The 27,640-nt window shown below is 37.6% G+C and overlaps 1 protein-coding gene across 6 annotated transcripts; it reads left to right on the top strand.

The window, feature by feature from the left end:
- Window positions 1-8: 8 nt before the first annotated feature.
- On the top strand, window positions 9-27,640 carry DYNC1I2 (dynein cytoplasmic 1 intermediate chain 2). 6 transcript variants are annotated; one of them, XM_071434916.1, is made up of 17 exons: window positions 9-150; window positions 2,049-2,166; window positions 3,491-3,605; window positions 6,795-6,939; window positions 10,983-11,042; window positions 12,204-12,319; window positions 19,707-19,796; window positions 20,024-20,186; window positions 20,279-20,378; window positions 20,866-20,991; window positions 21,928-22,074; window positions 22,400-22,513; window positions 22,858-22,991; window positions 23,984-24,128; window positions 24,960-25,100; window positions 26,106-26,231; window positions 26,915-27,640. In XM_071434916.1, the coding sequence occupies exons 2-17, from the start codon at window positions 2,059-2,061 to the stop codon at window positions 27,026-27,028; spliced, it is 1,944 nt and encodes a 647-aa protein (XP_071291017.1). In that variant the 5' UTR covers window positions 9-150; window positions 2,049-2,058; the 3' UTR covers window positions 27,029-27,640. The 6 variants fall into 6 exon arrangements, with proteins under 6 accessions (XP_071291017.1, XP_071291018.1, XP_071291016.1 ...); XM_071434917.1 differs by lacking the exon at window positions 9-150 and adding an exon at window positions 167-404; XM_071434915.1 differs by lacking the exon at window positions 9-150 and adding an exon at window positions 168-376.

The raw sequence follows: 27,640 nt of genomic DNA, 5'->3' as shown, positions 1-27,640 counted from the left end.
TGCATGCTGGGTGTCGTTGTTCTCTCAGCGGTTTCGCCAGCCAGCGCCCAGCGGGAGGGGTGTGGCGCCGGGCCTCGGGAACCGCCCTGTTCCTGCGTCGCTTCGCGCTCGTTCCCCGTGTTAATTCCTTTCCGATTGCCGGCCCTGACGGTGCGGACGAGTGGGGCATTGGGTGTTTTACTGCAGATCTCAGTGTCCTTCCGCAGTTTCCGTAGATTTCCGCGCATTCCGCAACGCCTTCGGAGCTGGTTTGACCCTCGGCGTCTGCCGTCGGCAGCCGCCTGCCAGCTGTCGGCGCCTTTGTGCGGCGGCGGAAGGGGCGCGGGGCCGAGGGCGGCGGGCTCAGGGCAGAAGCCGCGGGAGGAGTCGCGGGCAGGTGCGCGGGGGGGCCGTGCCGCGGGCAGGTGCGCGGGGACCGAACCGCGGGCAGGTGCGCGGGGGGCCGAGCCGCGCCTAGCGCTGCCGCCGCCCGGTGGGAACGCGCCTTCCTTTGGCCTCGCCCTGTGCAGCGAGGGCTGTGGCAGCCGGGTGGGGCCGGGGGCGGCCCGGCTCACTGGGTGGGAGAGGCCGGGAGTGTCGCCTTCTCCCGGGCCGCGGGGCGACCCTGTCCGGGCTGCCGGGCGCTCGCCCCGGGACGGCCCCTGTGAGGGTTCGGGTGGGGACTTTGGTTCTTGGCGGCACCAGGTGCGCACCGCGGTCATCTCCAGGCGGGATGGGCTGGGTTCCCCTCCCCTCGGGTCCGCTCGGTTTGTGCCGCCGGCACTGGACGGGCGGCAATCCATAGTGTGACAACGCGCTTTCCTAGGGCTGTTTTAAAGGGACACGGGAATGCCATTGGAAAATGCTGACTGTAGGTTATTTATTTATTAGCACCTTAGTGCTAACAGACGACACGAAGGAATACACACACTGACTCTGGTATAAGTATTACTAGGATGTGGGGCTAGACGTATGAGGCTTGCAACATTTTGCATCCCTTTCTGTGCTTAGCTGTGCTATGCAAACACTGGCAAGTATTCTTTATTTTGAGCTAGCACACAGTCATATTACTAACGCTCAATCTTGTATCCTTATTGTCAATCTTACTGTAAAAGCATTTATAGTGTAAAAGCATTTATCGCCTCATTTGTTGTTGGACCACTTGTGCATTTTCTTTGCTGACTTGACTTTGCTTAAAAACAGTAAAATTAAGTTCTTCTTCACCTCACACATTCACACAGTTTTTCTTACCTGTGTTCTAAGTCTTAGTGAAGTTCTAAATTTACAGGGTTTCCACCTTTTGTTGTTGACCTTCTTGTTGGTATTTGAGTTAGTTACATAGAAAACTTTTTGTAGCATTTTTGACTTTAAACAATCCACCAATTTATTAGCAGGATAACAGTTTTGAAAAAAAAAAGTTATAATGCACATGTTTTACACTTTTCTTTGACCACACATTTGTACTTACATTGCCTTATCATTTATAGTAATCCTACTAAATGTTTTAATAAATCTTTACTTTGAATCATAATGGTCTGTAGAAGGATATATAGCTTACATCCTGTTAAGTTATAGCATGCCAATATTTAGCTGTTGAAGTGAAAAATGACAGAGAAATATTGTCTTGCTGCTTTTCTTGCTGTTTTCAGTCTTGCAGGTGGTTTTGTAGCTGCAAAAATCTCATGGCAAGATCAAATACTCACATCAGTGCCTAAGGTTTCTTTCATAGTAGTTCCTTCAAAGAGCATCAGACCTACCTTAGAAATGGATGCTGTCATCATATCATAGTTCTATCTGTTTGTTTTAAATCAATCACTTAAGTATTGAGAATGTGTTAAGTGAAAGAAAAATAGAAATAGGAATGTGGGTTTTTTCAATTATTGTTGAGTCAGGCTTCTGGTAAGCTGGTTTTGGTAAGTTAGGGTAATTTCTTTGAGGATAACTTCTGGAAAGAAGAACTGCTATCTTGAAAAAAAATGTAAACAAAACAAAAAAAACACCCCCAAAAAAACACCCCCAAAAAACCCACCCAAACAAAAGCCAAACACTGACATGATTCTGTTGCTCAGTGTTTCAGCCATGTCTGACAAAAGTGAGCTGAAGGCGGAGTTGGAGCGCAAGAAACAACGATTAGCTCAAATCAGAGAGGAGAAGAAGAGAAAGGAGGAAGAAAGAAAGAAGAAAGAAGTAAGAAATAATTTTCACTTTGACTTGCATATGCTACTTGCCCAAAATTTAAGAGTAGGTTCACATAATCTACCAATCATTTTCTGTGTCCTGTTCAGGGAGTGTCTATTTAATGGTTGGTGCCAATATAAATGTAGTACTTTTATTTTATAATAATGTAAACACCTACTCTTTTCAACTGTCTGTATGATAAACTGGATTAAAAAAAAAATTAGTATCTTACACTAGCATAAAGTCCAGATTTCTAGAACTGTCTCTGTGCATGTGCCATCATTAAACAAATCACTCTGATCCATTGCATGAAAGCTCTGCTTAATGAGTTGTGATAGGTGTAATCTTACAAACTCATTTCTGAAGTATGGTTCTGAGGATGTCTGTAGGAGTTATCTGAATGTCAGTATTGTCATTATATAAGCAATGTGCTATGCTCTTCCACTCTTTGGCCTATCTATAGGCTGAATTTTAAAATGAGCAACACTCAGTATGTATATGTGTGCTTGTGTGTTACATTTAGTTTGTTAACAGTCTTCTGGATTTCTCTCTGTTTGGTATGTGATAATCGGTGATAGATTACTGTTTCTCCTGAATGCAAATTGTATCTCATAAAAGAAACTTCTACTGGTATGTTTTGGGTACTTTTTCATTACTTCTCTCTGTTTTGGTTATGATCTATTTGGTGTTCTAAATCAGCATATGACTGAAGACTGGGCAGCTGCCAACCACATGATTCAGACAAAAAGGAGAAAGAAATAGCTCAAATTATGTCCTAATGACCTTGTAGCAGTGTATTGCCAGAATTGCTCTTTTAAAAAGCAGCTAACTAAGAGTAGGAAAATACAGAGTGTTCAGCATCTTTTGCAATAGAGCTTGCACTATTTCTAAATCAAAGAAGGTGGGGGTGTATTTTTTTTATATCTAGCAGATAACACAAAGAAAACTACTTTTCTTTGACACAGTTATTGTAATTTTAAAATAGGAACCACATGACTATCTCTAAAATACTTTTACACCCAGGTAGAGGATGGTTTTGTCATTATTTGCATTTTACAGTGCTTGGGTACTCTTAAGCTTATGAAGTGTTAATCATTTTGGCATATACACAGACACTTCTTGCATGTTTATATATGTCCTTTAAAGACAGTACCAAAACTTTGGAATGTTGTTATTCCTGTCTGTTTACTTTATCTGCAAAAAAGAACCATCAGAATTATTGACATTGAATATCTAATATACTTGATAGGTTTCAGTATTACAAAAACCCTGTGGGGTCTCAAAAGAAAATGAAAGGTTGAAGGCTGTAACTTATTTATTAAATAATTTTTAGACTGACCAGAAGAAAGAAGTTCTTCCAGTACAAGAAGAATCTGATCTTGAAAAGAAGAGAAGAGAAGCAGAAGCATTGCTTCAGAGCATGGGGTTGACACCTGAGTCTCCTGTTGGTAGGAATGTTACTGTTTGTTTGAAATAAATGTTTGGGAGATTTTTATGTAGTCTTCTTTTTTTGGATGAAGTGTTTTTTGGGGCTTTGTGTTGGTTTTCTTTTTTTGTGGTAGTGGGGTTTTTTTGGGTTTGTTTTTTTTTTTTTTTTTAGGATTGAGGTATTTATATAACTAACATAATAATTCTCTGGCCACTTTTTCAGGGGTTATACATGTCTGGGTTTTATACTCTTTTGTCCTTCATAATCTGTTATAAATGTCAGATGATGTGCTTCAGTACACATTACATAACATTATTTTATAAAATAATACCATTTACTCTTAGTGGATTATTTGAAGTATATTAGTTAAAATATCATGTATGCATTTTCTTTTCCGCTCCTATTTTTCATGCTCATTATTCTCCTGTATTTTTTTTCCTTACTCTTTTCCACAATGCCAAATTTTAATGCTGATATTTTTGTATGGAGTTGGCTTGTTTCTTTTCCACATCTTTTGCACCCTAGTTTTTCTTATCTCAAATACCAGACTGACTTTGATGGAGCAATAACAACACTAAGTATAAAAATTAGTTTCCAAGGGAGATGATTGGTATCTGTGCAGCTCTTGGATGTGGTAGCATATTGGCTCTTGCTTTTTGCCTTTACTTAGGGACATCCCTATGGAAGATGAAAGCAAGGAACATGATAATGCAACTCTGCTTTTTGTCTCCAGTTCTGAAATCAAAGCAGTTTAAAGCTTATCAGTTTGGCTTCTTGGGGCTCTATTCAACTGGGTTTGTAAATAAAATAGTAATAATTACTTACACATATATCTGCGATTATATTTTCATAATTGCTTTGTGTAATCCTCAAGTGTTCAGAAGTGAACAGCATTATAGCTGCTCAGATTCCAACAGCCCCAGCAGTCATTTTTGGTAATTCAAACTGTTTTAATAGTTGAGAGACTCCATTTGGCTGTGTTAGCACCAGTGTGCAGCTGTTTAAGAAACCAGTTCTGACCAGCTACAGATTTTCTTTGCTAGACTAATAGTTGAACAGTTCCCTTGCATATAGTGTGCTAAGGCAGTTGATTGAGTTTTTGTAGGAATGTATGCAGTTGTTGATTTTTTTTCACATCTGGCAGAGAATCTGAAAGCCACAGAATAGCCAGTCCTCAAAGCAGGTTAATGTGTATGCTTAGAGTAGGTGTTCATGAAAAACTCAGATGTGCTGACATGCAAGAGTGGGGCACACCCCTGCATGTTGTGTTTAATTCCACTGAGCTGCTACTTAATCACACCCTTCAGTGTACACAGGGAATTCAGTCTGTCTCCTTTTGAGATAACCAGGTCTGATATTGATCCTTAATCGAGTTAAAATGTCCTAGTTGCCTGCAGTTAGCATGCCAAAGGCTCAAGCTGCTTTTCTGCTGACTGGGTGCCAGCAAGTGCAGTGATTGTGTGCCTGAAGTGATGCTGACTCGTGGCTGGGCTGATTGGTGTGCAGTTGAGGTACCTTGTGCTCACACTGTCAGTGGAGGGGGGTTGCTTGACATTAGATTCTTTCCTAGAAAATTGTGTTCGTTCCTAAGGCAATTCCTGTGCTGTTAACTGCTAGAGAGAGAGAGCGCTCTGTTACAGTACAAGGGACTGTATCAGTGTTAGTATGTTTTGATATCTACCACACTTACTATATAAGAAGCCTTAAGTTAGTGAACCAGAATTATTTTCAAAAAGATTTTAGAGTTTAATCCTCTGGGGTAGGTGAAAATTCCATCAGGTCTTTTCGTCAGACTCGGTCCTTCAGTGGGATTCAGCTCAGTTTGGGCAGGGATTCCTGAGAATCGCTTTCCCCACAAGAGAGCGCTGCAGCACCAGCACTGGCCCTGCGAGTGGCGCTGGGGCCGCGACCTCACCACGTCCTGAAAATGCGCACAGATGGCAAAGCCAAGGCCTGCGGGCAGCTCCTTTGCTGGAGATTAACGTGGCGAGCATGAGTGAAGAATTTATATATTCTTACACGCCCCCAGTTTTATAAGTATAAAATCTAAATGTGTGTATGTATGAATTTATGAAAAACAACTCAAGACCTATAAAGAAGGCCTCTCCCCTAGGAGGAATGAAATTTTTAATAAATTGAAGAATTCACTGTTACTTTGGTAAAATTAAGGGAGAATTTTTGTCAATCAGAACCATGTCTCTGTTTTGAGATGGGGTAGAAAACTTCTTTAGAATTCACAATATACTTGTGATTTCTAAAAATTCTGTAGAAACCTTGCAGACGTGGATTCAGAATTTTCCCATGCTTAACCACTGACAGAGTAGGCAGCAGTTTAAATAATTTGTGTTCAGTTGATTAAAGGGTTTTTTAAGGGTTGCTAAGCAGTGAATGCTTTACATATTGCTGAAAAAGGAAGCATATAAATACCTTCAAAACACCTGTTGATTCTTGTGTTTAAACCCCAAGTTTCATTTAAAAATGACCATTTCTAAAAAGAAAAGTTGAAAGAAATGCCAAAGTAGCTTTGTATCAAATTGCATGATGTCATTCACTATATATCACTTCCAGAAAGAGTATTACTTTTCAAATGGTAAGTGCAGTCTTCATCTACTAGCAGGAAATGGACTGACACTTAAGAAGTTTAAATACAGTTGTATTAGACTCTTTACTGTCCAGCAAAAAAAAAGTCATTCTCAAGACCTAATACTAGAAACTTTGTAATACACAAGATTTATGTTGATTTGATTCAACCTAGAACAAAAATAACAGGAAGCTGTATGACACAGCCACTTTTTTGGTCCACAGTTTGGTGATTATATGTTTTGAAATAACATTGCCAGTTAAACATATTCATTGTCTAATCTTTAAGAAAAACTAATGTCAGAGCTGTATTAACAACTATTTTTTCTATATTTAAGTAACATGAAGCAGTGGAAATTACCCTTTGAAAATCAGTGTCATCATTTGTCAGAAGTTCAGTTGAAAAATATTTTTTTCAATTCATTTTCTCTTAAATGTCTTCCCCTCCATGTCTTTTTGTATGCTCCAGATGCATAAATACCAAACAATTGCATGAAAATCCAGCATGAATTGTTAACATTGTCTTTTCCCCTCTCTTTCTACTGTTCATTTTCATCCATGTTTTTTTTTCGTTTGCCATCACTTTTTTTAAATCTTTCATTTTTAATTAATTTGCAAACATCCTAAGCTGTGCATCCTCTGCGAGTAGTAACAGCGGATACCTGTCTGTTTCACTATTTAGTCCCTCCTCCTACCTCTCCGTCCTCCAAATCCGTGAGTACGCCCAGCGAGGCTGGCAGCCAGGACTCGGGGGATGGTGCTGTTGGATCCAGGTATGTCACATTCCTTGCCCTGTTCCTTTGCTCAGTACCTGGGTTCTGAGGAATTAAGCTTTAAAAGAAATCAAGGTTAATTATTTTATAATAATCTGTCAAAAGTGACTGTTTTGCAGAAATATTTTACTTTAAAATTTGAAATGCCACTGTACTTCCTGATTTGAAGTTGCCAGCATTAATGTGGAGTTGTTTAAACTTGCAAGTTTGAAGTAAAATGAGTGTCCTGGGACAACAACAAACTCAAAAACTCTTAACTGCTGCACTCTTTCCAGCTTTTTCTAAAGGAGGATGGCTATGGATGATAGGCTATTTGCTTTTTCCCATACCTAGTTGATCTGATAAAAGGTGCTGTCTACAAACTTTGTATTACTTCTGATTTTATTTTTCCCTTACTCAGAACCATATTTCTCATTATTTTACTTCATCTGTGTAGCACAATTACAGCACTTGCAATCTTTTAATTTTGTCAAAACATAACTCCGTATTTGTACAGCCAATGTTGTTTTCACCTTTTTTCAGTGCCAATACTTGTCACACTTTTTTGTCCAGTTCTTTGAGTGGTTTGAGACATGCTGCTCTAAAGAAGAATCAGATAAATATTTCCGTTAAATATTTCAAGTGGTGATATATGGATGATAAGGCAGGAGAACACCACTTCCAAAAGGTATTTCTACTGTTTCCCATGCACAGTCTGCAAATAAGAGCAGTAGCTGCCTATTAATATTGGTAAGATATTCTCAGCAAGTGAAGTTTATGTACTTGAAATTTAGTAAGTATACACTGTGGATGAAGTTTAGTTAAAGCACAGTAACTGCAGCATTTATCAGTTACTGTTGTCATTTTGGAAAAGGAGTCAAAGAGACTGGAGTCAAAAGGAGTCAAAGTCAAAAGCAGTCAAGGAGACTGCTTTGAAACATCTTATAGAAAGACTGCAGTAACATCTGGTATGCATGTGGATTATGCATGAATAACTATATACATCTTAATCTGAAAATATTCAAGAGACTAATGACCTGAACAAAGGTTATGTGATGTCTGTTTCTAAGTAGAAATCGCTCAGTTAAAACAGAATATATCAGACTTTTTGTTAAGAGTGCTCAGGTATGATCTTGTTTGCCTGTCGTGTTAATTAACCAATATAATTGTTCCTTAATTGAGTGGCAAGCAAATTTTAATTATTTTAAATTGTTACTTATTGCTTATTAAATTGTCTTTTAAAAATGTATTTATATATGTGTTTATGTTCACTAGAAGAAAAAAACCAAGAAGTATTTGATGATGACTTTTTAAAAGAAAATATTTTCTTTCCATTCACATCTAATTTAAATTCAGTATGAAACCATAGGCATAGGCCACATACCTGGAATGGAATGCCACATTGTATACTGCATTCATTTCCACCTCATCCATGCACTGCACTCTGATTGTGTGTTCTCAAACATTGTAATGCAATGTTGTATGCCGGCATTTTCTTATGAAGCCTGGAGAAAACCCATATCCTGAGTCCCAAAAGCTTCATGCATTTTCAAACTTTAAATCTGTCCCAGGATTGTGATCTTTAAGGCATGGAGGTATGAATATACAGCTAAATTGAAGGCATTTTGGAGTCCCTGTTGGAGTCCCCTTGCTTGTTCTCCCACCAGTGGGTTCTTCCCTTCCCCCAGTAAATGGGTGTCTACATCCTGGTTTATTAGTACAACTTCATACATTTTGAACATGAAAGTTGGACTCAATGATATCCCTTGGTGTTACACGTGGCATTTCATAGGTGACTCCTACCAATATGAGATATATTATAAATATATGAGATGTATTATAAATATATCTTATCACCTCCTCAGTGATGCTGAATCTTGTCAGTAACTCTTTCAGTAAGTAGTAGAGCAGCGTTCAGACTGTGCTCCTGCTGTTACTTCCATCTGTCTTGCTTAATTTTCATTAGTAAAGAGTTTTGTTTCCTAGTTTGATTCTGGTTCTTTCTCTTTTTTTCCTCAGTCAAGAATGCAAGTCCAACATTCAAAAAGAATACGGCTGGTTTACTTTTAGGCTGGTGGATGCTTCATAGAATTAGTTTAAAAACAGAAAATATTTTTAGATATATAGGAATTGTTAGGAAAGTGCCTGAATACAGAGAAATCTGGACATATGTGGAAGAACGGGAAATTTGTTCACTGAAGTTTGTAGATAAATTCATTTGACTGAAGGCAAAACAAACTGGAAAACAAACAGTATTTTACATTATTTTGGTACATATATAATAAGTAAATTTTATCTTAGAATGTTACCTTTATTTTAAAAGAGTATTTCTGAGAAATATTTAACTGTATCTCCTGTACTATTTGTTAGCTTCAACTATTTTAAAGGACTGTCCCTTGTCCCACTGAAGCAGGAAAATGAAAATAATGCTTTGAAAGCAGGAAAACTACCTCATTAAGGGCTAGATCTTAAAGAGGTGCAGAACTTGGAGCATTTTATGTTTATAGCCTTTCCCCCAAGTTCCCCTCAAACACGATTGAAAAAGTTGAGAAAATATTGGACAGGTATTGTGGTGATGCAGCATCTGTATCTGAAGCTAAGGTATTCTTTGCAACAGAACATTGGGATGGTGGTTTGGTTTTGCTTATGGTTGTACAACATATAAGCAATACCCAGCTTCAAGTCTCAGGGACCAAATTAAACCCTTAAGCTTAAATCTCTTGGGTCAAGAAAGACAGCAGAGATCTAATGAATAAGTATGCTCAAAGTAATTAACTTTAGGCTAAAATGATGTGTTCTCTAATTCACAAAAGATATGAAAAGGTTTTGGAGATTTGGGTATTTAGCTGTTACTGTGGATGCAGTTGACTGGCTATATATGAAGATGGTGGATTTGTAATTCCTAATTAAGTTATGATTCATAGTCCTAAAGCAGTTTCCACTAGAACAAGGTAGTGCATGGCACACCCATATTTATGAGCTCTTATGGCATTGTTTGTGTATTTTTCAGATCAACTTTAACTTTAGAAATTCTGCACCTAGTTAATAGAAATTTACCATGTATGGGATGAAAATGTAAAATTGTCTTTTATTGACTTATCATAGTAAAATATTGCATATTCTTTATTTTTTTACTCAGAAACACTATTTTAAAAAATGCAGATAACATATGAGAGTGTCAGAAAAAGAACATGTAGGTTAATCTGCTAATCTCTTACAAGTGTGTTTCTAAAATTCTGCCTAAGCCTAATAGCCAGTAGACTAGTTGAAAATTTCTGAAGGGATGAAGGCCAGAAATGAAGGTAGAGGGAATATTGATTTCCCCCTTGCTATTTCTTCTAGTACAACTTGAAATAGATCCATTCTGTTTGTTATTCCACGTGACTTTGAAACATATTATTAATATAAAGCCCACAATTTATAAGAGATTTTAAGTGTCTTAGATGGAGTTGGCTCTAACTCAGATGACACTTACAAGCCCAAGGCAGTGCTTAACCCATAATTACTGCAATGTCACATCTTGGAAACTCTAGCACTTCTTTATCCCAGTGGAAATGCTTTTTTTGCCCCACTACCAAAAGGCTTATGTGTTGACTCATTTCCTTTACCAATATGACAGTTTCCTCTTTGACATATTTACTGCTCTGGGCAAGTTTACGTTATGTTAACAAAACTGTCTTCATATTACTTGAAAAATCTGAACATATTTTAAAAGGAATTTCAAGTTTTTAGTGGTTCTTATCAGTATTTTAAATACTTTCATTTGCCTTTCATTAAGGCAACATTTGTTTGCAGACCTTTAATTTTCAACCTTTAAAATAATTTAATTCTTTGCTAATAGCTCTGAATTCTGTTTGCTTCTTAACTTTTGTATTTACCGCATGTGTTATTGCACTGAATGTTTGCTGAATTTCCCTTAACTGATGTTGCATTGCCTTGTTTCTTGTGAACAATAAAATAACTATAAGCTTGCTGTAACTCTAGAATTTCATAGTGTATATTTGCTTCACTAATCTCTGGCCTTTTTTGCTAATGCTGCATGATTGTTCAACCTGGGGTACCAGGACGCTGCATTGGGATACTGATCCATCAGTTCTTCAGCTCCACTCTGATTCCGATCTGGGGTATTGCATAGATTTCTTCTATTCCCTCTTTCATGTGCTTATGGATAATAAGTATGAGCATTTTTTTCCTTTAAGACTCATAGTTGTTGTTAAGAAGCTGTTTTGTAAGTAATAGAAATTTGCTGTCCCTAGACTTAGCACGGTTTGCTTGCAATATAATTTAATATACATTAGATGCTTATTTCCAATAAACACAAGTTGTGATTTCTTTGAGAAAATATAAACTTTAAGAAGTCATTTATTTAAAATAAAACTGTTAGCATGACTGTATTTAAAAACAGAGCAACTCCCATCTTTTCTTACAAATATGTTTATAAAAGCTGTAGCTCATTATAAGCACTAACTAAAACCTGTATTGTGTGCTGAGAATTATAATTCTGCCCACCAAAACCTTTCAAAAGGAGTTACTCTTCTGCTTTTATCTTGGGAGAGGAGTGGATAATAAGAAACTAAATCTGATATAGGTAAATTGTTGGATCATTGCAGTATTATTACAGTACATACTGCAATTAGGTTTTACAGAAGGCTACAATGCCTGAATTAATGTTGTGCAGGTTTTGGAATATATTATGTGTTGTATGATGCTAGCTATATCTACCTTTATTAAAGTCAGAAAGCTCAGAGGTTTTTACTATTGTGCTCTGAAACGATGTGTTATGGTTAAATTATTTATCAGTGTGAGTTCCAGGTCAGCCTGGCAGTTGTGCATTCTAGATAGTATCTTAGAGGTGGACAAAAAAGGGCAGCCAAGTTAAAAGACTAGGAAATGCTTTTTCCTTCAGTATAACTAAGTTGGTTTTCAAGCTTTATAATCCTAGAACTGTTGCTGTACAAGCATGACTTGGGAGTAGATCTGTACCCCTGATAATAGAGATGTATCATGTATGTGGCAGTATTCTGGTCAAGAGCAAAGAGCAAAAATTTTAAATTATATCTTAATGTCCAGATATTTATATGTGCACATCTTCCTTTTTGTCACAGATGTATAAATAGTTGCTGATTTTAAATAATAATGATAAAATATTAGTCATAATCATGTGACTTGGTCAAAGTTTCCACTGGATTTAAGTTTCATTAAGCAGTGCTGTGACATAATGATTTGGGTATTATTCTAAGCAAAATGTGAAATAATAAAATTAAATTATTTTTTCTGATTTTTAGACGTGGACCTGTTAAACTTGGAATGGCCAAAATTACACAGGTTGACTTTCCTCCTCGAGAAATTGTTACCTACACAAAGGAGACACAAACACCTGTCATGACTCAGCCCAAGGAAGGTGAATGGTTAATTTATTACTATTAAGTTATTTTTGGTTTCTTTTAATATAATAATGATGACTGGCTGAATTAGAATTAGCACTTGTGATCTAGAAACTTAATAAGGTAAATGAAGGTTGATTTGTGAGATAATTTATATGAATTCTTTTACTAAATTTTTGTAGGTTTTTGCTCAACTGTTACTGTTTGTTCTGCATCTCTTTTAACATCACTCTTGCTACTAATATGAGGTACTTTCACACTCCTAGTATATGTACAGATTAAACACAGAGTTGCTTAATTACCTGACATCAGATAAATAAATGGGATATATTTTGCATTTATGATGTTTAAGAATCCACATGTAACTTGGCACATGGAGGACAGGGAGATGATTTGAGGCAAATGGCATGGCTTTAACGAGGGGAACTCCTGCCTGACCAACCTAGTGGCCTTCTACCATGGAGTGACTACATCAGTGGGCAAGGGAAGTGTACAGGGTCTGTTTGGATTTCTCTAAAGCCTTTGACATGATCCCCCCAACATCCTCCTCTCTAAACTGGTCAGAGATGGATTTGAGAATGGACTGTTAGGATAAGGAATTGGTTGAATGGTTGCATCCAGAGGTCAACAGCTCAGAGTCCTGGTGTACATCAGGGACAAGTGGTGTCCCTGAGGGTCCATGTTGGGACCAGTGCTATTTATAATCTTCATCACTGACATACAGAGGGATTGAGTGCACCCTCAGCACACCTGCAGGTGACACCAAGCTGAGTGGAGTGGTTGACATGATGCCTGAAGGATGGGACGCCACCCAGAGGGACCTGGACAAGCTCAAGAAGTGGCCCCAAAGAAAGCCAAACATATCCTGGGCTGCATCCTCAGCAGCATGGCCAGCAGATCCTGCCCCTCTCCTCTGCTCCTGGAGAGCTGCATCCAGCTCTGGACAGGGACCTTGCCCAAGGGCATGTGGTGACTGGACAAGGGGTCATGGCTTTCAACTGGAAGAGATTAGATTAGATATCAGGAGGAAATTCTTTGCTTCGTGGGTGGTGAGGCACTGGAACAGGTTGCCCACAAAAGCTGCGGTTGCCCCATCCCTGCCTGTGTTCAAGGCCAGGTTGGATGGGGCTTTGAGCAGTCTGATGTAGTGGAAGGTATCCCTGCCATGGGCTGGGGGTTGGAACTAGATCATCTTTAAAGATCATCTTCCAACCCCTAACATTCTATGAACTTATTGAAGGCTGTGTATCGTACAAGAAACTTAGGAATTAACCCCTCTGCTTCTTAACAATTTAAATTTTTATACCTGAAGCTTTGAGTTTTAAAAGAAGGAACTATTTTATTTATAACTTAGGCAGTGTCTGTTTTCAGCAGTTGAACACAGGCTTTCTTTCAGTCACAACTTGTTTGCTTTTCAAAAAATAAATTTTTCTGAAGAAAATATGGCTGGCTAGCAGATTTGCTTTTCAGTGCTGAAACAGTTGAATTTGTCTGCAAATGAAAGTATTAGTCTTGACCTAGTTTGTGTGTAGTTCTACAACAAAATCTCTTGGTTGTTTAATATGACTGATTTTGAGTATGTGTCTATGTTAGCAATTTTAGGACCTACTTCTACATTCATAATTTTGCATTTTCCTGCTCTTTGGTATGTGAACTTTTGGGTGTTTATACAAGGATATATCTTTCAAACTTCATTATTCAGTGAGCCAGAGGATATGCTTTTTCTCTTAACTGTGTTTCTTTTCTGTTCTTCATTTTATCTGTATCCCTGCACAGGTAGGTGTTTGGGGTTTTCCTGCTTTCATTTCTCCCATGCCCTCAGTGTTTCCTTTCTCTAATCCCTCGGGTCTTTTTTCCTCCCCTCTGTCAGGTTCATGGAATCTGAAGACTTAGGTCACAGTTTAGGTACTTGAAGAGTTCTACTTCTGCTGCCTGCTGACAGTAGAAATTGCTTGGGATTGTATGATCTGAGTTTCACAGTAGATCGTCTGTAGTTGAGGTTTGCCGTAGTGGAGTGGAACAATGGTCATGTCTATTTCTGCATTTATCAGGAAGTGGTCTCAATGCATGCATTGTCTCCTGATCCATTCCACCTTACAAATACTGATTTCTTGAGGGCCATCAAAATTTTTTAAAATATATTTACTTCAAATGCTTCACAAAATTCACAGGTGTCTTTTCATCATTTCAGTGTCGAAGATCTTTTTAAGGTTTATCTTAGGACCACCTGAATACATTAATAACAAAGCTCTATGTTCCCATTTTACAATGATATCTGAAATAGGACATAAGTTTAAAAACAAAGAATAAATCATGCTACATACGAAAAAGGAATCACTAGGTAGGGTATTTTTCTTGGTAAAAGAAAATTTTAATTAATTAAAATTTAATTAAATTAAAACAATTGACAAAAGCAATATGCTGAATTTACAGGGTGCAATTAGATAAATTTAAATTCCGTAAAATATATCTTATTCATTCTTATTTCTTCTCACAGTCTGAGTGAGAAGAACTTATCTGGGTGCATATACTGTGAACAAAAATAACTTTGTGAAGTACCCTTGAAAGTGGAGCTTGCAACTGAACTTACACCTGCAGTAGCTCCCTTATCCAGCAGCAATTTCCATTTGAGCTGGGTTAGCCCAGTGTTCACAGCTTCTTATAAAGTGAAGTGAACTGGATCCTTCATAATGTATTTTGAGATTTTAAAGTGCTGCTGGAGCCATGCTTTTGAAAAAGGAAAACTGAAGCAGTTTATTATTGGATATGCTCTGCTGTCATTCTGCTTGTTTAGATCCACTTGTGCAAAGACCTGATTTGGTGGGGGAGGACAGCGCATAAAACCAACATACCCACAACAAAACACCAAACTAAATAGTTCTCTTTGTTCCAGTTCTGTGTGCTGCAGTGGTTATGTAGTTACATTGTAAGCTAAATTAAGAAACATTCCAACTACAGCCAGTCTGCTTAGTGGGACAGATAGGAAATAGAAATAAACTAGTTTTAGATTAAAACCATTCCTAGTTGTTCTGGAAATATTTGGGGCAACACATACCAGGTGAGTTAAATAGGAGAAACTTCATGCCCTCAAATAAAACTAGGCATTTGGAAATGCCTGGTTTGGATTCACATAACAGTTAAATTAATTTTGACATGTGGCAGCTTCCTTAGGAGATGAAGGCCTTTAGTGTTCTAACAGTTCTCACAACTTCCATTATTTTATTGCAGTACTAAGATGTTGATTTATTATGTCCTCAAAGTATTTGAGAAACTGCCTTAGGAAAATGAATTCTTATACATTAGAAAACAATAAAATTGGGATCTCTCCTAGAAATCCAAAGAAAGATGGGTGTATGGGGAATATGATTTTGTTCAGCTGTCACAATTAAGGCTTTCCAGGATTAATTGGGTACTTGCTGCTTAGTGCTGCTGTACAATACTGTGCATGTGCAATCACAGCTGGCTGCAGACAGTATTAGTGCATTAACTCCACTCTTTAAGGAATAATTGTCTGCTAACATCTCCAGGACACAGAATTAAAATATATAGCAGAGTAATAAAAATGCGATGTATAGGATTTGCTTCTTGGATGCTAGAACAATATTTTAATTTTAACATTTTTCAAAGAAATAATGGACCATTGTATATTCATGTATGATCCTTGTGGGTCCCTTCCAACTCAGAATATTCTGTGGTTCTGTATTATCTAGTACATGTCTTAAATGTACAGAAATACAGATAGGAAAACTTGATGTGAAGACCTTCAGCTTAACAAAAGCCACCCATTTCACAGGTGATTTAACTTTGATTAACCTACTCTGCAGCAACAGATTACTCAGACAACTGCAACTACACTCTACAGTGTCATTGCTAGCAAAGTGCTGCTTTTCTTTCTGTCTTGCCAAAATACATCACAATTTTGATGTTAACTCAAAGTAAAAATTCAGTGGTTCATTAAATCTGTTTTTATTCATTGGCAAGACATTTGTTTCTATTAAAGATTGCATAAAAATAGCAGCTACTTTACTGCTCAGTTTGTAACCTTAGATCCCCTGATTGCCTGTCAGAAACAACATGGAGTTAATCCCTTAGCATATTACAATGAATATTCATTGATATGTTGATGTGGCATAGAGTCCCATTTCCTGTCTTCGAGGCCCTGTGAGTTTTCCAAGTCTTTGCAGCCTTTTTTTAACCTGAAATCATATTTGGTGCACTGACAATTGAAGTGGCTTAAAATGCCAGTAGATACAGTCAGTAATGAATAAGGTGCATGCAGTTATGGAGTGCCCTTGAGGTTTCAAATTTAGGTAGCTGACTTGAGATAAATGCAGTGCATGACAGTTTCGTGGGTTCTTGACTTAGTATACTGGAACTTTTTCAGAAATAGTATGCCCAATGTTTCAGTGTTTTCTGGGGTAGTGTATTATTGTTATGCTAATTCCTTGCAAATTCTGTTATCTGGCCTGCTATTAAATAAATTCAAGATGAAGGAGAGACAGGAAAAGTAATTAAAACAAACATTTCTTATCTCATTTTTTTAGTCCGTAACCTTAATGGTGCCTTTTTTTGTGAACTGTGAGAAAGCTTCCTGGGTTTGGAATAGAAAGCATTCTAGTTTTGGATAATGAGGTCAAGAACTTGTATATGTGGGGAAGTTTTTTTCATTTTGGGTTTTTTTTCCTCCAGATCCCTTAATAAGAAAGTTTGCGTGTGATTCTTCTTTAGAGAGAAGGTTTTAGATTTATGCAGTTACAGATAAATCAGTGAGATGACATGTTCAGTTTCAAGACTGGTACTTTGAGAATATTAAAATAAATGCTGTATCCTGCATTTAAATGCAGAAGTATCAGCTGGCTGTATGCAGTGAAAGTACTATGAAGGAATTTAGAGCTCTGTATAATATATGCCATTTATGTTTCAAACATTAAAAGGCAGGAGCAATCAACTATATGATTTTTTGAATAAAATATGTAGATTAGAAGGTCATATAGCACTAAGGGGTTGACCATCTACATTTGACAAGAATTTGACTCCTGTCACTGAAAATGGTACTTAGAATCAGTGTAGTATGATTAATGGGGGGTTGGGCTGATATTTCTAATTTGGGACTTTCAAAGCTAGAATAATGTATACAGGGTGACCCAAAACCAAATTTTTAAATTTGAAGGCATCATTTAATTCTGCAAGATTGATTGGCAGGGCAAAAAAGAGAGGGATTTTTATCCAAGTGACCATAATTTGAATCCATGTTCCTGTATATGTTGTTCTCAAAGTCACGTGTGTTATATCATACTGCATTTTTTAATTAATCATTGTTCACACCTGTAGTTATTTGACATGAAGAGTTCCCTTGTTTAAAATGGCCACAAGTTATACAGTTTTCAGGTTCCGAGTGCACTGTGCATGCGAATCCATTGAAAAAGGAGCAGTGTCTTTCTGTTTCTTTGCGTGATTATTTTGCCCAAAAAAGCTTTCATTTTTTTTAAGTAGCACAAAAGCTGTAATTGGCATGCTTTGTAAGGAAGTGTCAATGTGCAAGAGAGTGGAGATCACTAAGAATTCTTTTACGGGTTCTTTCCCCTTTGCACCACCGCCTCCTCAGCAGGGTCACTGAGATCACTAGCTTTTCTTGAAATGGCCATTTTCACTGGCAGGTGCATTATACCCTGTATTTTCAGATTGTTTTTCCATTCTGAATGTTTGGCAGGTTGATTGCTCTGGCTGCATTGACGGAGAAAGGGCTGACAAATGCGGTTGGGCTGGCTGAAAAGACAGTGATTACTGTTTTCCTTTGTGGCTGATTGAGGCCCTTGAAAGGAAAGATTTTAACCTTCACCATTTGGTTCAAAAGTATGAGCATATATTGAAATCATTCATGCCATTTATCCTAGTTCTGTAAACTTGTCAGAACATAAAAATCGCTCAATTTCAAGTAATGTAGGATTGGCATACGTCATTATCATTTTGATTAAGTTGGAGTTTGTATTATTGTGTGCATTATACAGTGTCATTTAAAGCTTTCTTTCCTGCAGGTACAGTTATATTTTTATTGCCTATACTATGGAGTTAGAAAGATTTTCAGCCCTCTTTAAACCTATCACTATGTGTGTGGTTTGGCAGCTGGTATGGCCTACAAGCTGTATTTTGTTTGCAGGGTAAAGGCTTGTCTGTAGACCTCCTGGAGTGCTGGTAATTGCACAGGCTTGCCATTGGGGAAAGACATGATTGGAAGCAGTCAGGCAGAAAAATGTTGTGCCATCCCATTGCCACCTCATAGCAGAGAGACAATCCTTGCAGTACCATCTGGTTGTTGCTATCTAGTCAGCTGGCCTGGCTGCTGGGACCGTGGCTTGGCAGCTGGTTCCCATCCCTTGACCACCCCTTTTTTTTTTTATTCTTTTTGTGTGCATGCATGTGGATTTTGGTTTGTTTTTTTTTTTACTTTTTGTGTTAGATAACTTTAAACATGGGTCAGGAAGATGGCTGCAACAAACAAGCCTAGTCCCTGTTGAATACTGTCTCATTACTTGTGATGAGGCATGCAGCAGTTTCCTGCTGCCATTCCCTTATAAGCAGATGACGTAGCTGTTTAACCAATAAAAACAAGTCTTTTCAGAAGCTTATTCTAGAAAGTGGATGAAGAAAAGCCAGCATATCAGCATATCCAACAGTTCTAAGTAATTTAAAGGAATTTTCTGGCTTACAGTATTCAAAGAATAAAATGTAGACATGCAGAAAGTGATGTAAGCCTTGTCAGTATTCCTGAACATTAACATTTTATGTTATTCATTGCAATTAGGGAAAACACATTTTCCTGTAAAGTTTTCATTGCCAAACATGATACAGATAATGAGACTTGCATCTAGAATGACAGAAAAAATGCAATCTCTCTGCTATTATCTTTAGCAAAATTTGCCTCTCAGAATAGCAACCTGAAAGCTAATGTAAGCCATCTTCATGCCATGTGCAGACCCATTAGACTGATGCTTTCAGATCATAAGTAAGCAGCTGCTCTGTAGACTATTTTAGACATTTGATTTTTCTTTAATCCGCAGCATTAATGTGTCAGTGTGTTACACAGAACACACATCCACTGCATGCTTCTGTGTGGAATCATAACTGCCTGTAAGACAGATTGCCACTTTGGATTCTTCACAATTTCCTGCGTTTCTTATTTCAGTTTATGCAACTACATAACTCGGTGCAACTGATACCCAGGTGGAGACAGTGTTCCAATGATATTTTGGTTTGTGATAATGTTATCCTTGGCATTACATTTTAGAAATGCAACCATTTTAAGCTACATGATACCATTTTACATCAGCTTATTTGAGATTCATATAGAATGTAACTGTCCCCCTTTAGAAACACTGATGGTCTTACCATAATGTTTCTCCTTAGATGAGGAGGAGGAAGATGATGTGGTTGCACCAAAACCATTAGTTGAACCTGAAGAAGAAAAAACATTAAAAAAAGAGGAGGAGGAAGAAGGTACAGTTCATCTCAAGACATTCGAAGTGCTGTAAAGAAAGTAATCAGTATATTTTTTAACTTTTTGTTCTATTAATTTAAAACTAATTTTGTTGCTAAATACTAATTAGCCAGCAAAAGATAAAATACAAAAATTATTTAAAATAATGATAAATACTGTTTTTCTTTCTTGAAAATAATTGGTGAAAGCATGCAGTCCAGAAAATGTCTGTATAAATTTTTTTCAGCTGCCCCTCATGAACTCACAGAGGAGGAAAAGCAACAAATTTTGCATTCTGAAGAATTTTTAAGTTTTTTTGACCACTCCACAAGGATTGTTGAAAGAGCCCTTTCTGAGCAAATCAATATTTTCTTTGACTACAGTGGAAGAGACTTAGAGGACAAAGAAGGGTAACGTGAATGTTAAATACTTTTCTGTGAATTTTCAATACTTTTAATTTAAAAAGTGATATAAGATTAATATCTCCTAATTGTCTTTATAGAGAGATTCAAGCAGGAGCAAAACTGTCCTTAAACAGGCAGTTTTTTGATGAACGTTGGTCAAAGCATCGTGTTGTCAGTTGTCTGGATTGGTCATCTCAGGTAAAAAACAATGCTTAAAGTAAACAGTTGACTTTGTAAATTGTTGTAGTTCTGTGCATTTGATTCCCATAAAAACACAGTTGATACAGGCTGTATTTCTAAAGGTGTTCCTGATGTGCTCTGTGGTTTGCAAAAAGTAGACAGAGCTGTTAATCTTTAGTGAGAGGTAGCAAAAGGTTTGGATTGTGAAGAAAGTTGGTTTTGGTTTATGGACTGCTTGGTAGAGCTTTGCTAAAAAGAAAGCTCACTTAAAAGTAATGAGTTTTAGAGTTAAAAGAAAGTTAGGATGAGAGAACAAGACTATGTTAATGCTTATGTCGGCGCTAAATTAGCAACAATTGCAGTTTTCACTGACAATTTTTCACGCCTTTATAATGCCAAATGGTTTTAAACCGTATTTTGGCAAAAGGAAACAAAGATTCTAGGATTACCTGGACCATCAGCCAGTCATCTTGCTTACTTTGAGTCTTTTTCACTTACCATGCAGTATCCAGAATTACTTGTAGCCTCTTACAACAACAATGAGGATGCGCCTCACGAGCCTGATGGCGTGGCCCTTGTATGGAATATGAAGTACAAGAAAACTACCCCAGAGTATGTCTTTCACTGCCAGGTATGATTCTCTCTTGGGAGGGATTTTATGTTGATGAATTTGGACAAGTACCTTCCTTATGTTTGTCAATATAATAATTTCATTGGGCTGGCAGTCATTTTAACCACATTTATTTGCCAATAGATGTTAATAGCTAGCCACTTCAGCTGAGAAATATTATTCTGTTCTAGAATTTCTGACATCATTCAGAATTCCGTCTTGTTTGAGAACTCCTTTTTTTGTTTAAAAAAACAGGAAAACTTTCTTGTTTAATGGTTGAACCACAAGGGTTTGCATGTAAGGGGCTTGAGTGGGATTTGTATACTACAGCTTAGTTTACAGAATAAAATGAAGACAGCCTGAGGAAATGGAACAAGGATGAAAACTAGAAACATATACATCAAGAAAAAGGCAGATGGAGGTTTTCTAGTGGTTTTCTGAAAGGTAAAAACATGCAAATCTCTTCCATTATGCCAAGTCCAGGATATCCACGTTTTTCCTATCATTTTGGAAAATTACACAGTTGAATCAAGATTTAACCTCATTGTCACATTACTGTTGAAGCCCGGATTGCAAAAGTAACTCTGTTATATCAAAATGTATTTCTACATTGTCTAAGAAGTAATGACTACAGAATGTGGCAAAACATTATTAAAATCTCGTGTGTTACCAGGCCTTCCTTTGCTAATAAACTGTGCTAGGAGGAATACAGATGTATGCATGTGAAAGAAAAGAGGAGGAAAACTTCATTTTATAATTATAAATTGAAACAAAAAGACTGTTGAGGGGTTACAAAGGGTGGGTGAATCCTTAAGTAATTGGGCAATGAAATAATGTACTGAATAAATTTAGGCAAAGAAGTTGTTCTGATATTTGGCCTCATTTCCTTTAGTTTTAGACAGAAGTGTCACTGAATGATCATTCATGTATTTTGTTGTTTGTTTTTCTTCCTTTCAGTCTGCAGTGATGTCAGCTACATTTGCAAAATTTCATCCCAATCTGGTGGTTGGTGGCACATACTCGGGCCAGATAGTGCTGTGGGATAATCGCAGCAATAAGAGAACCCCAGTGCAGAGAACACCACTGTCAGCTGCTGCTCACACGGTAGGAGGTGAAATGTCTTCCAGGACACGTGCTTAATGTCTAGGAAATTCTGTCCAGAGTACTTGATTGGCAATGCCTAAATGTTTGTGTCCATATTTTGACACTTAGGAACCAGAGTATTCATAAAAATCAGAGTGTCAGAAAAAACAAGTATCAGTTTTATAGGGGCCTGTCATTTGTACTTTTGATTAGGATCAATCTTTTGTGCTTTGTTAAATGGTGAAGATTAATTATACTGTACAATAATTATACCAGAACTGGGTATTTCTTCTAAATTCTTTTCTGATAATAATAATAATAATAATTCTTTTCTTTTGTTTCTTAGCACCCAGTGTACTGTGTAAATGTTGTTGGGACCCAGAATGCTCATAATTTGATTAGTATCTCAACTGATGGGAAAATATGCTCTTGGAGCTTGGATATGCTTTCCCAACCACAGGTAAGATAACTTTTGATATATATAGTGTCTATTCTAGATTAATATTTTATTAAAAAGTCAGTTGATCTAATAAACATTAATCAACACTTTGCCAACACAGGTAGCTTGATATTTGATAAAATATTTCTCCACCTGTGGAATCAAATATTTTCTGTTGTTTCCTTTGTGTAATTTTGGTGTACTTGTGTTAGTTGTGAACACAAATGTATTAAGCAAACTTCCTTATTCCTGCCCAATCTATCTGAGCAAAATAAAAGGAAAAGCTTTCTACTGTGAAATCTAAAAGATTTTGTAGGTGTTAATATTTCTTTTTATGAAGTAAGTTGCTGATATTTTCACTACAGGATAGCATGGAGCTGGTTCACAAACAGTCCAAGGCTGTGGCTGTTACCTGCATGTCTTTCCCTGTTGGAGATGTCAACAACTTTGTTGTTGGCAGTGAAGAAGGCTCAGTGTACACTGCATGCCGTCATGGCAGGTGAATACAAACTTTAATTCTTCAAAGGAAGTAAAAATAGTGAAAGGATGAATTCCTGCATGCTTTACAGTCAACTTTTTTTTTTTAAGTTCATACTTTCTCCTTTGCACTGAAGGAGTTCAGAGTGTCTCTGTCTGAATTCCAATGCACTTTTTCCTGAGTAAGAGCTTCATTAAAAAAAGAAATGGTTGGAATATTGAATTGGTGTTATGAGTTGTTTATGTTGATGAGGACAGCCTAGGTCACTGTGGTTTTATTCATTTGAATTGTAGCAGAACATTCCAAACTTCCTATCAGTTTTGTAGATAATTGTACAGTAACATCACGCACAGAGCTTAAATTGGCTGGCTGTTCTCCTGCTGTTCAATCTATTTTGAAATTGTCTGACTGTATCTTATCAATTGCTTTCTTAAATACAATTGAGTGTCCAGGTTTCATCTCAAATACACATCACCTTGCTGCACAGCTTTTTTGGTTCCAAAATACCCTAAATTGTATCACTTTTGTGTAACATCCTTCCCATCTGTTTCCCTCCTTTTTCATCACCCCTGATAGGAGGCTATTAGGGATATATTGTTACTGGTTTGTGTCTGAAGCTCGAGCCCTTAAAGTGTATGCAACTTTTCTTAATTTAATGGGCATTTCATGCTTGTTCCTGAGTCTGGATTTTATTCTTTGTATGAATTGAAGTTGTAGCTACTGCTTGGAGGACAACATAGTTAAATGTGTGGACTGGTACCTGAATGAGTCTCCTGTCCCTAGGATACATTTTGGCACTTACAGTTAGTAGAAAATACATGTTGAACTTAAGGTCTCTTTCAAGCCTGGTCTTCTGTGATCCTGTTGTAGTGAAGGCTTTTGCAGTGAGGTAACATCCGTGTAAGGCAGCAAAATCTTCTTGTGGCTGTATTTAAATTGCATTTCAGTGCTATCTCTGTCTGCAGGTGTTTGGTTTCCAAATCAATTAACCTTGGTTGTATATTCTGAAACAGCAAAGCTGGAATCAGTGAGATGTTTGAAGGACACCAGGGACCAATCACAGGTATCAACTGCCATGCAGCAGTTGGACCTGTAGACTTCTCACATCTTTTTGTCACCTCTTCTTTTGACTGGACAGTAAAGCTTTGGACAACGAAGGTAACTTAGATAGTTCAGTGGTTTTCTTCATAGCCCTTGACACAAGGTGGTGCTATAATGTAAGCTACTTAAGGAAGTTCACAAACCTGAAGTCAAATTGTGTGAAGTTCTGAGGTTCTTAGCTGCAGTCCTGCAAAGAGGAGACAGCTGATGAGCAGAACTAAGATTAACAGCATAAAACTTCGCTTTCAGCTTGAACATCATTTGTGTATTTCTGATCCATTCTTTTCAACATTTGCCCTTTGTTATCAACAATGATTACAATGTAATCAAATGTAAATCATGTAATAAAGTCAATTATCTCATGTATTTATAAGGCAAATGTTTTGCTACAATTTTGTGGAGGAATAAGGGACAGCACCAAAACTAATGTCAGTTAAACTTGATGAGGTCACAAATGAAATATCTGTCATTTCCATTGCCAGAATTACTTCTTTCACTGTTAGTCTGATGCCCTGAGGAATGCAAAGCAGAGGAAGCAGAGTTAAAATCTCTATGTAATAGTCACTGAATTATCATTGGCTTGATTTACAAGAGTCTTAAAGCATTAAACTTACAATTTATAATTGGCTTGCTATTGATTGTTTTATAGTAGCAGCCAGAAAAATGGCTGCATGCTTTGGAAAAAAAAAGCATACCTTTAATAATAAAAAGCTTTAGGTTTTGGCTGATTTTTGCAGTGGCATTTTTTTAAAGCAAGTCAAAATCCAAATCACTTTTTACTTCTTACTGGTAATAGTGTTGAAGTTCTGTATTTTGCCTTACCTGTTAGTTTTATAATTTTGAAATGTAGGGCTTGGGTATCACATTGTTATCTTTGCTTCTTTTCAGAACAACAAACCTCTCTACTCCTTTGAAGACAATTCTGATTATGTTTATGATGTGATGTGGTCTCCAACTCACCCTGCCTTGTTTGCCTGTGTGGATGGGATGGGCAGGCTTGACCTGTGGAATCTCAATAATGATACTGAGGTGAGAAGTCAGGTTAACTGTCAAATGCAGCTGGAAAATTGTTTGTACTCTTAAGAAGTTGAGTGTTTACCATAGTTTGTGGGGTTTTTTTACCACAGCTTGTTTTTTTGTTATTTTTAAATATTCTGTAGTTCCAGTAGTTTCTGTGTAGTAGATAGCATTCTTTGATTACAGGATTACAAATTACTCCTCTTAATGAATAACAGCAGTAATTAAATTGTTTTACCTATAACAAGAGAGCAAAGCATCTGTCAGTGTAACGCTGATCCATGTTGTGAAAGTGATTATAGACCTCCCACCCTGAGGCCTTGTCAGCCTACAGCTTAACAGTGTGAACAAACCTGTTACCACACACCACTGCTGTTCCTATTGCCACAGTAATACTGCAGTGGAAGTGCCATTTGTTCCTAACTTAGTGAATTGAATGTTTGCTTTTCTGGTGTGGGTTATAAACTTCATTATAGTAGAAACCTTTTCCAAGATTTGCTGGAGGAAGATCAGAGGAGAAACCTGACAGATGCTTAGTATTTAAATTTCACTATCTGAAAGCTACATATAGAAGACAGTTGTAGGATTATATGCCAGCCTGTGGCTTTAAATTGGAATTACCTGTTCTAGCCTTTGGACAGGGCTTGACCTGTCAAAACAGCTGCTTTCATCCCTGTCCTGTGTCATCATCTTCCTGAGATCCCAGGGTGCCTCATCACTGCCTAAAAGCGTGTCTGGGCCTCCTGTCCCACAAGAAGAGTGCGGATGAGCCTTTTGATAGCAGATGTCTGTACATTGGCCAAGGGACAGATGTGCTGTTTTGGTCATGGCACTGGTGATAGCTTAAGGCCACCGAGGTGTTTGTACTGTGAACAGTGTCTTTGATCTGCGTTCCATGCACCAGTTGAAGTGTTGGGCACTTCTTTTGCTGCAGCACAGACGCCCCAGGTGTGTTCTGTTATCTTTAGCTTATGGATACCTGATGGATTTTTAGCAATGTGTTTTAAATTGGTGCAGGTGCCCACTGCAAGCATCACCGTGGAGGGCAATCCTGCTCTGAACCGTGTGAGATGGACACATTCTGGGAGAGAGATTGCTGTAGGAGATTCAGAGGGACAAATAGTTATATATGATGTGGGAGAGGTATGTATGTCATGCATTGTGCAAAGTATATTGCAAACACTTGGGTTTCTTTATTTAGCAGCTTGCCTTTCATTTTTTTCTCCTGTCATTAGAGGAAGAATAATTAAGTTTAATTTGTATTTTTGAATTAATATTTCCTAGTAGTGTTTTATTTAAGGTGTTCTAGCGTAACTTTTTAGCATGCTGTCATCCAGTCAAAAAGAAAAAGCTTTACTGTAAGGCTGGTGAAATAAAAATCAGTGGTTTTTTTAATAGAAATTTTATATTCTATGTAACTGTGGCATATGTGAATTCTGATCCTAGCTTGAGAAGTAACAAACAAAAAATTTTGCAGTGGAGCAGCCTTGATTTTGTTCTTACAGGGAAGGGGTTGCTCTTGCAAGTATGTGTACTGCAGTAGTACATGGCTAATGGATGGGATGAGGATATAGCATTAGCATTCCCTTTGAAGGCAGTCTCTCAGGTGGAGACACATAGCACAAGCTTATAATAACGTGATTTTATACTTCAGTGCAAGAGTCTCAAATTCTGCTTCTTCATTAGTTAGAGCTTTTGATGCTTAGACTAAAATACAGGTTCTCTGTAATGGGAACCTCTCGTGAACAGGATGGAAGTGCTGTGCCATTGAGCAGGAGCTGAGCTTTGTTTCTCAGGAGGTTTCAGTAACACTGTCTGTGTCACAGCAAATCGCCGTTCCCCGCGGGGACGAGTGGACGCGCTTTGGGCGGACGCTGGCAGAGATCAACGCCAACAGGGCCGACGCCGAGGAGGAGGCTGCGACCCGCATCCCGGCCTAGAGCTGCCTGCCTGCCTGCCTGCAGGGGAGGCAAACCCCAGTGTCAGCTCTAACCACAGCACAGGGAGGAATAGATGGATTCAACAATGGACTTTGAAATATCACTGAAAATCAGATCTTGCATTGTTTTGTTTTATATATGAATTACAAGCACATTCTTGGATTTGTGTAACTTTTAATACAGTTAACTTTGACTTTGCAGGGATCTTCTTTTGCTGAAACACTAACCTGGTATAAATTTGCTACTTGGCTCCTGTAAAGTCCAATCTGAAACGGTATCTTTCTGAAAAGTAAAAGTTTTGCTCCTAAAACTTTCTGTATTACAGACTAACCTTCATTAGGTAGTAAATCTCTGAAGCATTCTTTACTTTGAACTCTTCAAATTACCCATGACATGCATGCATATGTTCCAAGTTTCATTGTTTATATATAGATAAGCCTCAGACTCTGGTAGCGGGTAATATATGTGAATAAAAATCTGTCTGTAGTTAAAAACTTATGCGATAATCAGACCTGAATTAATGAAATACATATTTAATACCAATTTCCTTTTGTTTGAATTGGTGCATTAAAAGGTGAGACTGATTCATAAATAAATACTATATGAGCACTT

The sequence above is a fragment of the Agelaius tricolor genome, unplaced genomic scaffold (genome assembly GCF_023055355.1).
Source record: "Agelaius tricolor isolate 1412-34295 unplaced genomic scaffold, bAgeTri1.0.p SCAF_10, whole genome shotgun sequence".
NCBI lineage: Eukaryota > Metazoa > Chordata > Aves > Passeriformes > Icteridae > Agelaius > Agelaius tricolor.
This window is presented reverse-complemented; position numbering and strand designations above follow the sequence as displayed.

What these genes read in the sequence shown, in the direction of transcription:
- DYNC1I2 (XM_071434916.1), top strand. Translation starts at nt 2,059, where the DNA reads ATGTCTGACAAAAGTGAGCTGAAGGCGGAGTTGGAGCGCAAGAAACAA. An exon ending in TAAAGCTTTGGACAACGAAG is followed by an intron (nt 24,129 to 24,959) that starts GTAACTTAGATA and finishes GCTTCTTTTCAG; the next exon opens with AACAACAAACCTCTCTACTC. An exon ending in TTATATATGATGTGGGAGAG is followed by an intron (nt 26,232 to 26,914) that starts GTATGTATGTCA and finishes TCTGTGTCACAG; the next exon opens with CAAATCGCCGTTCCCCGCGG.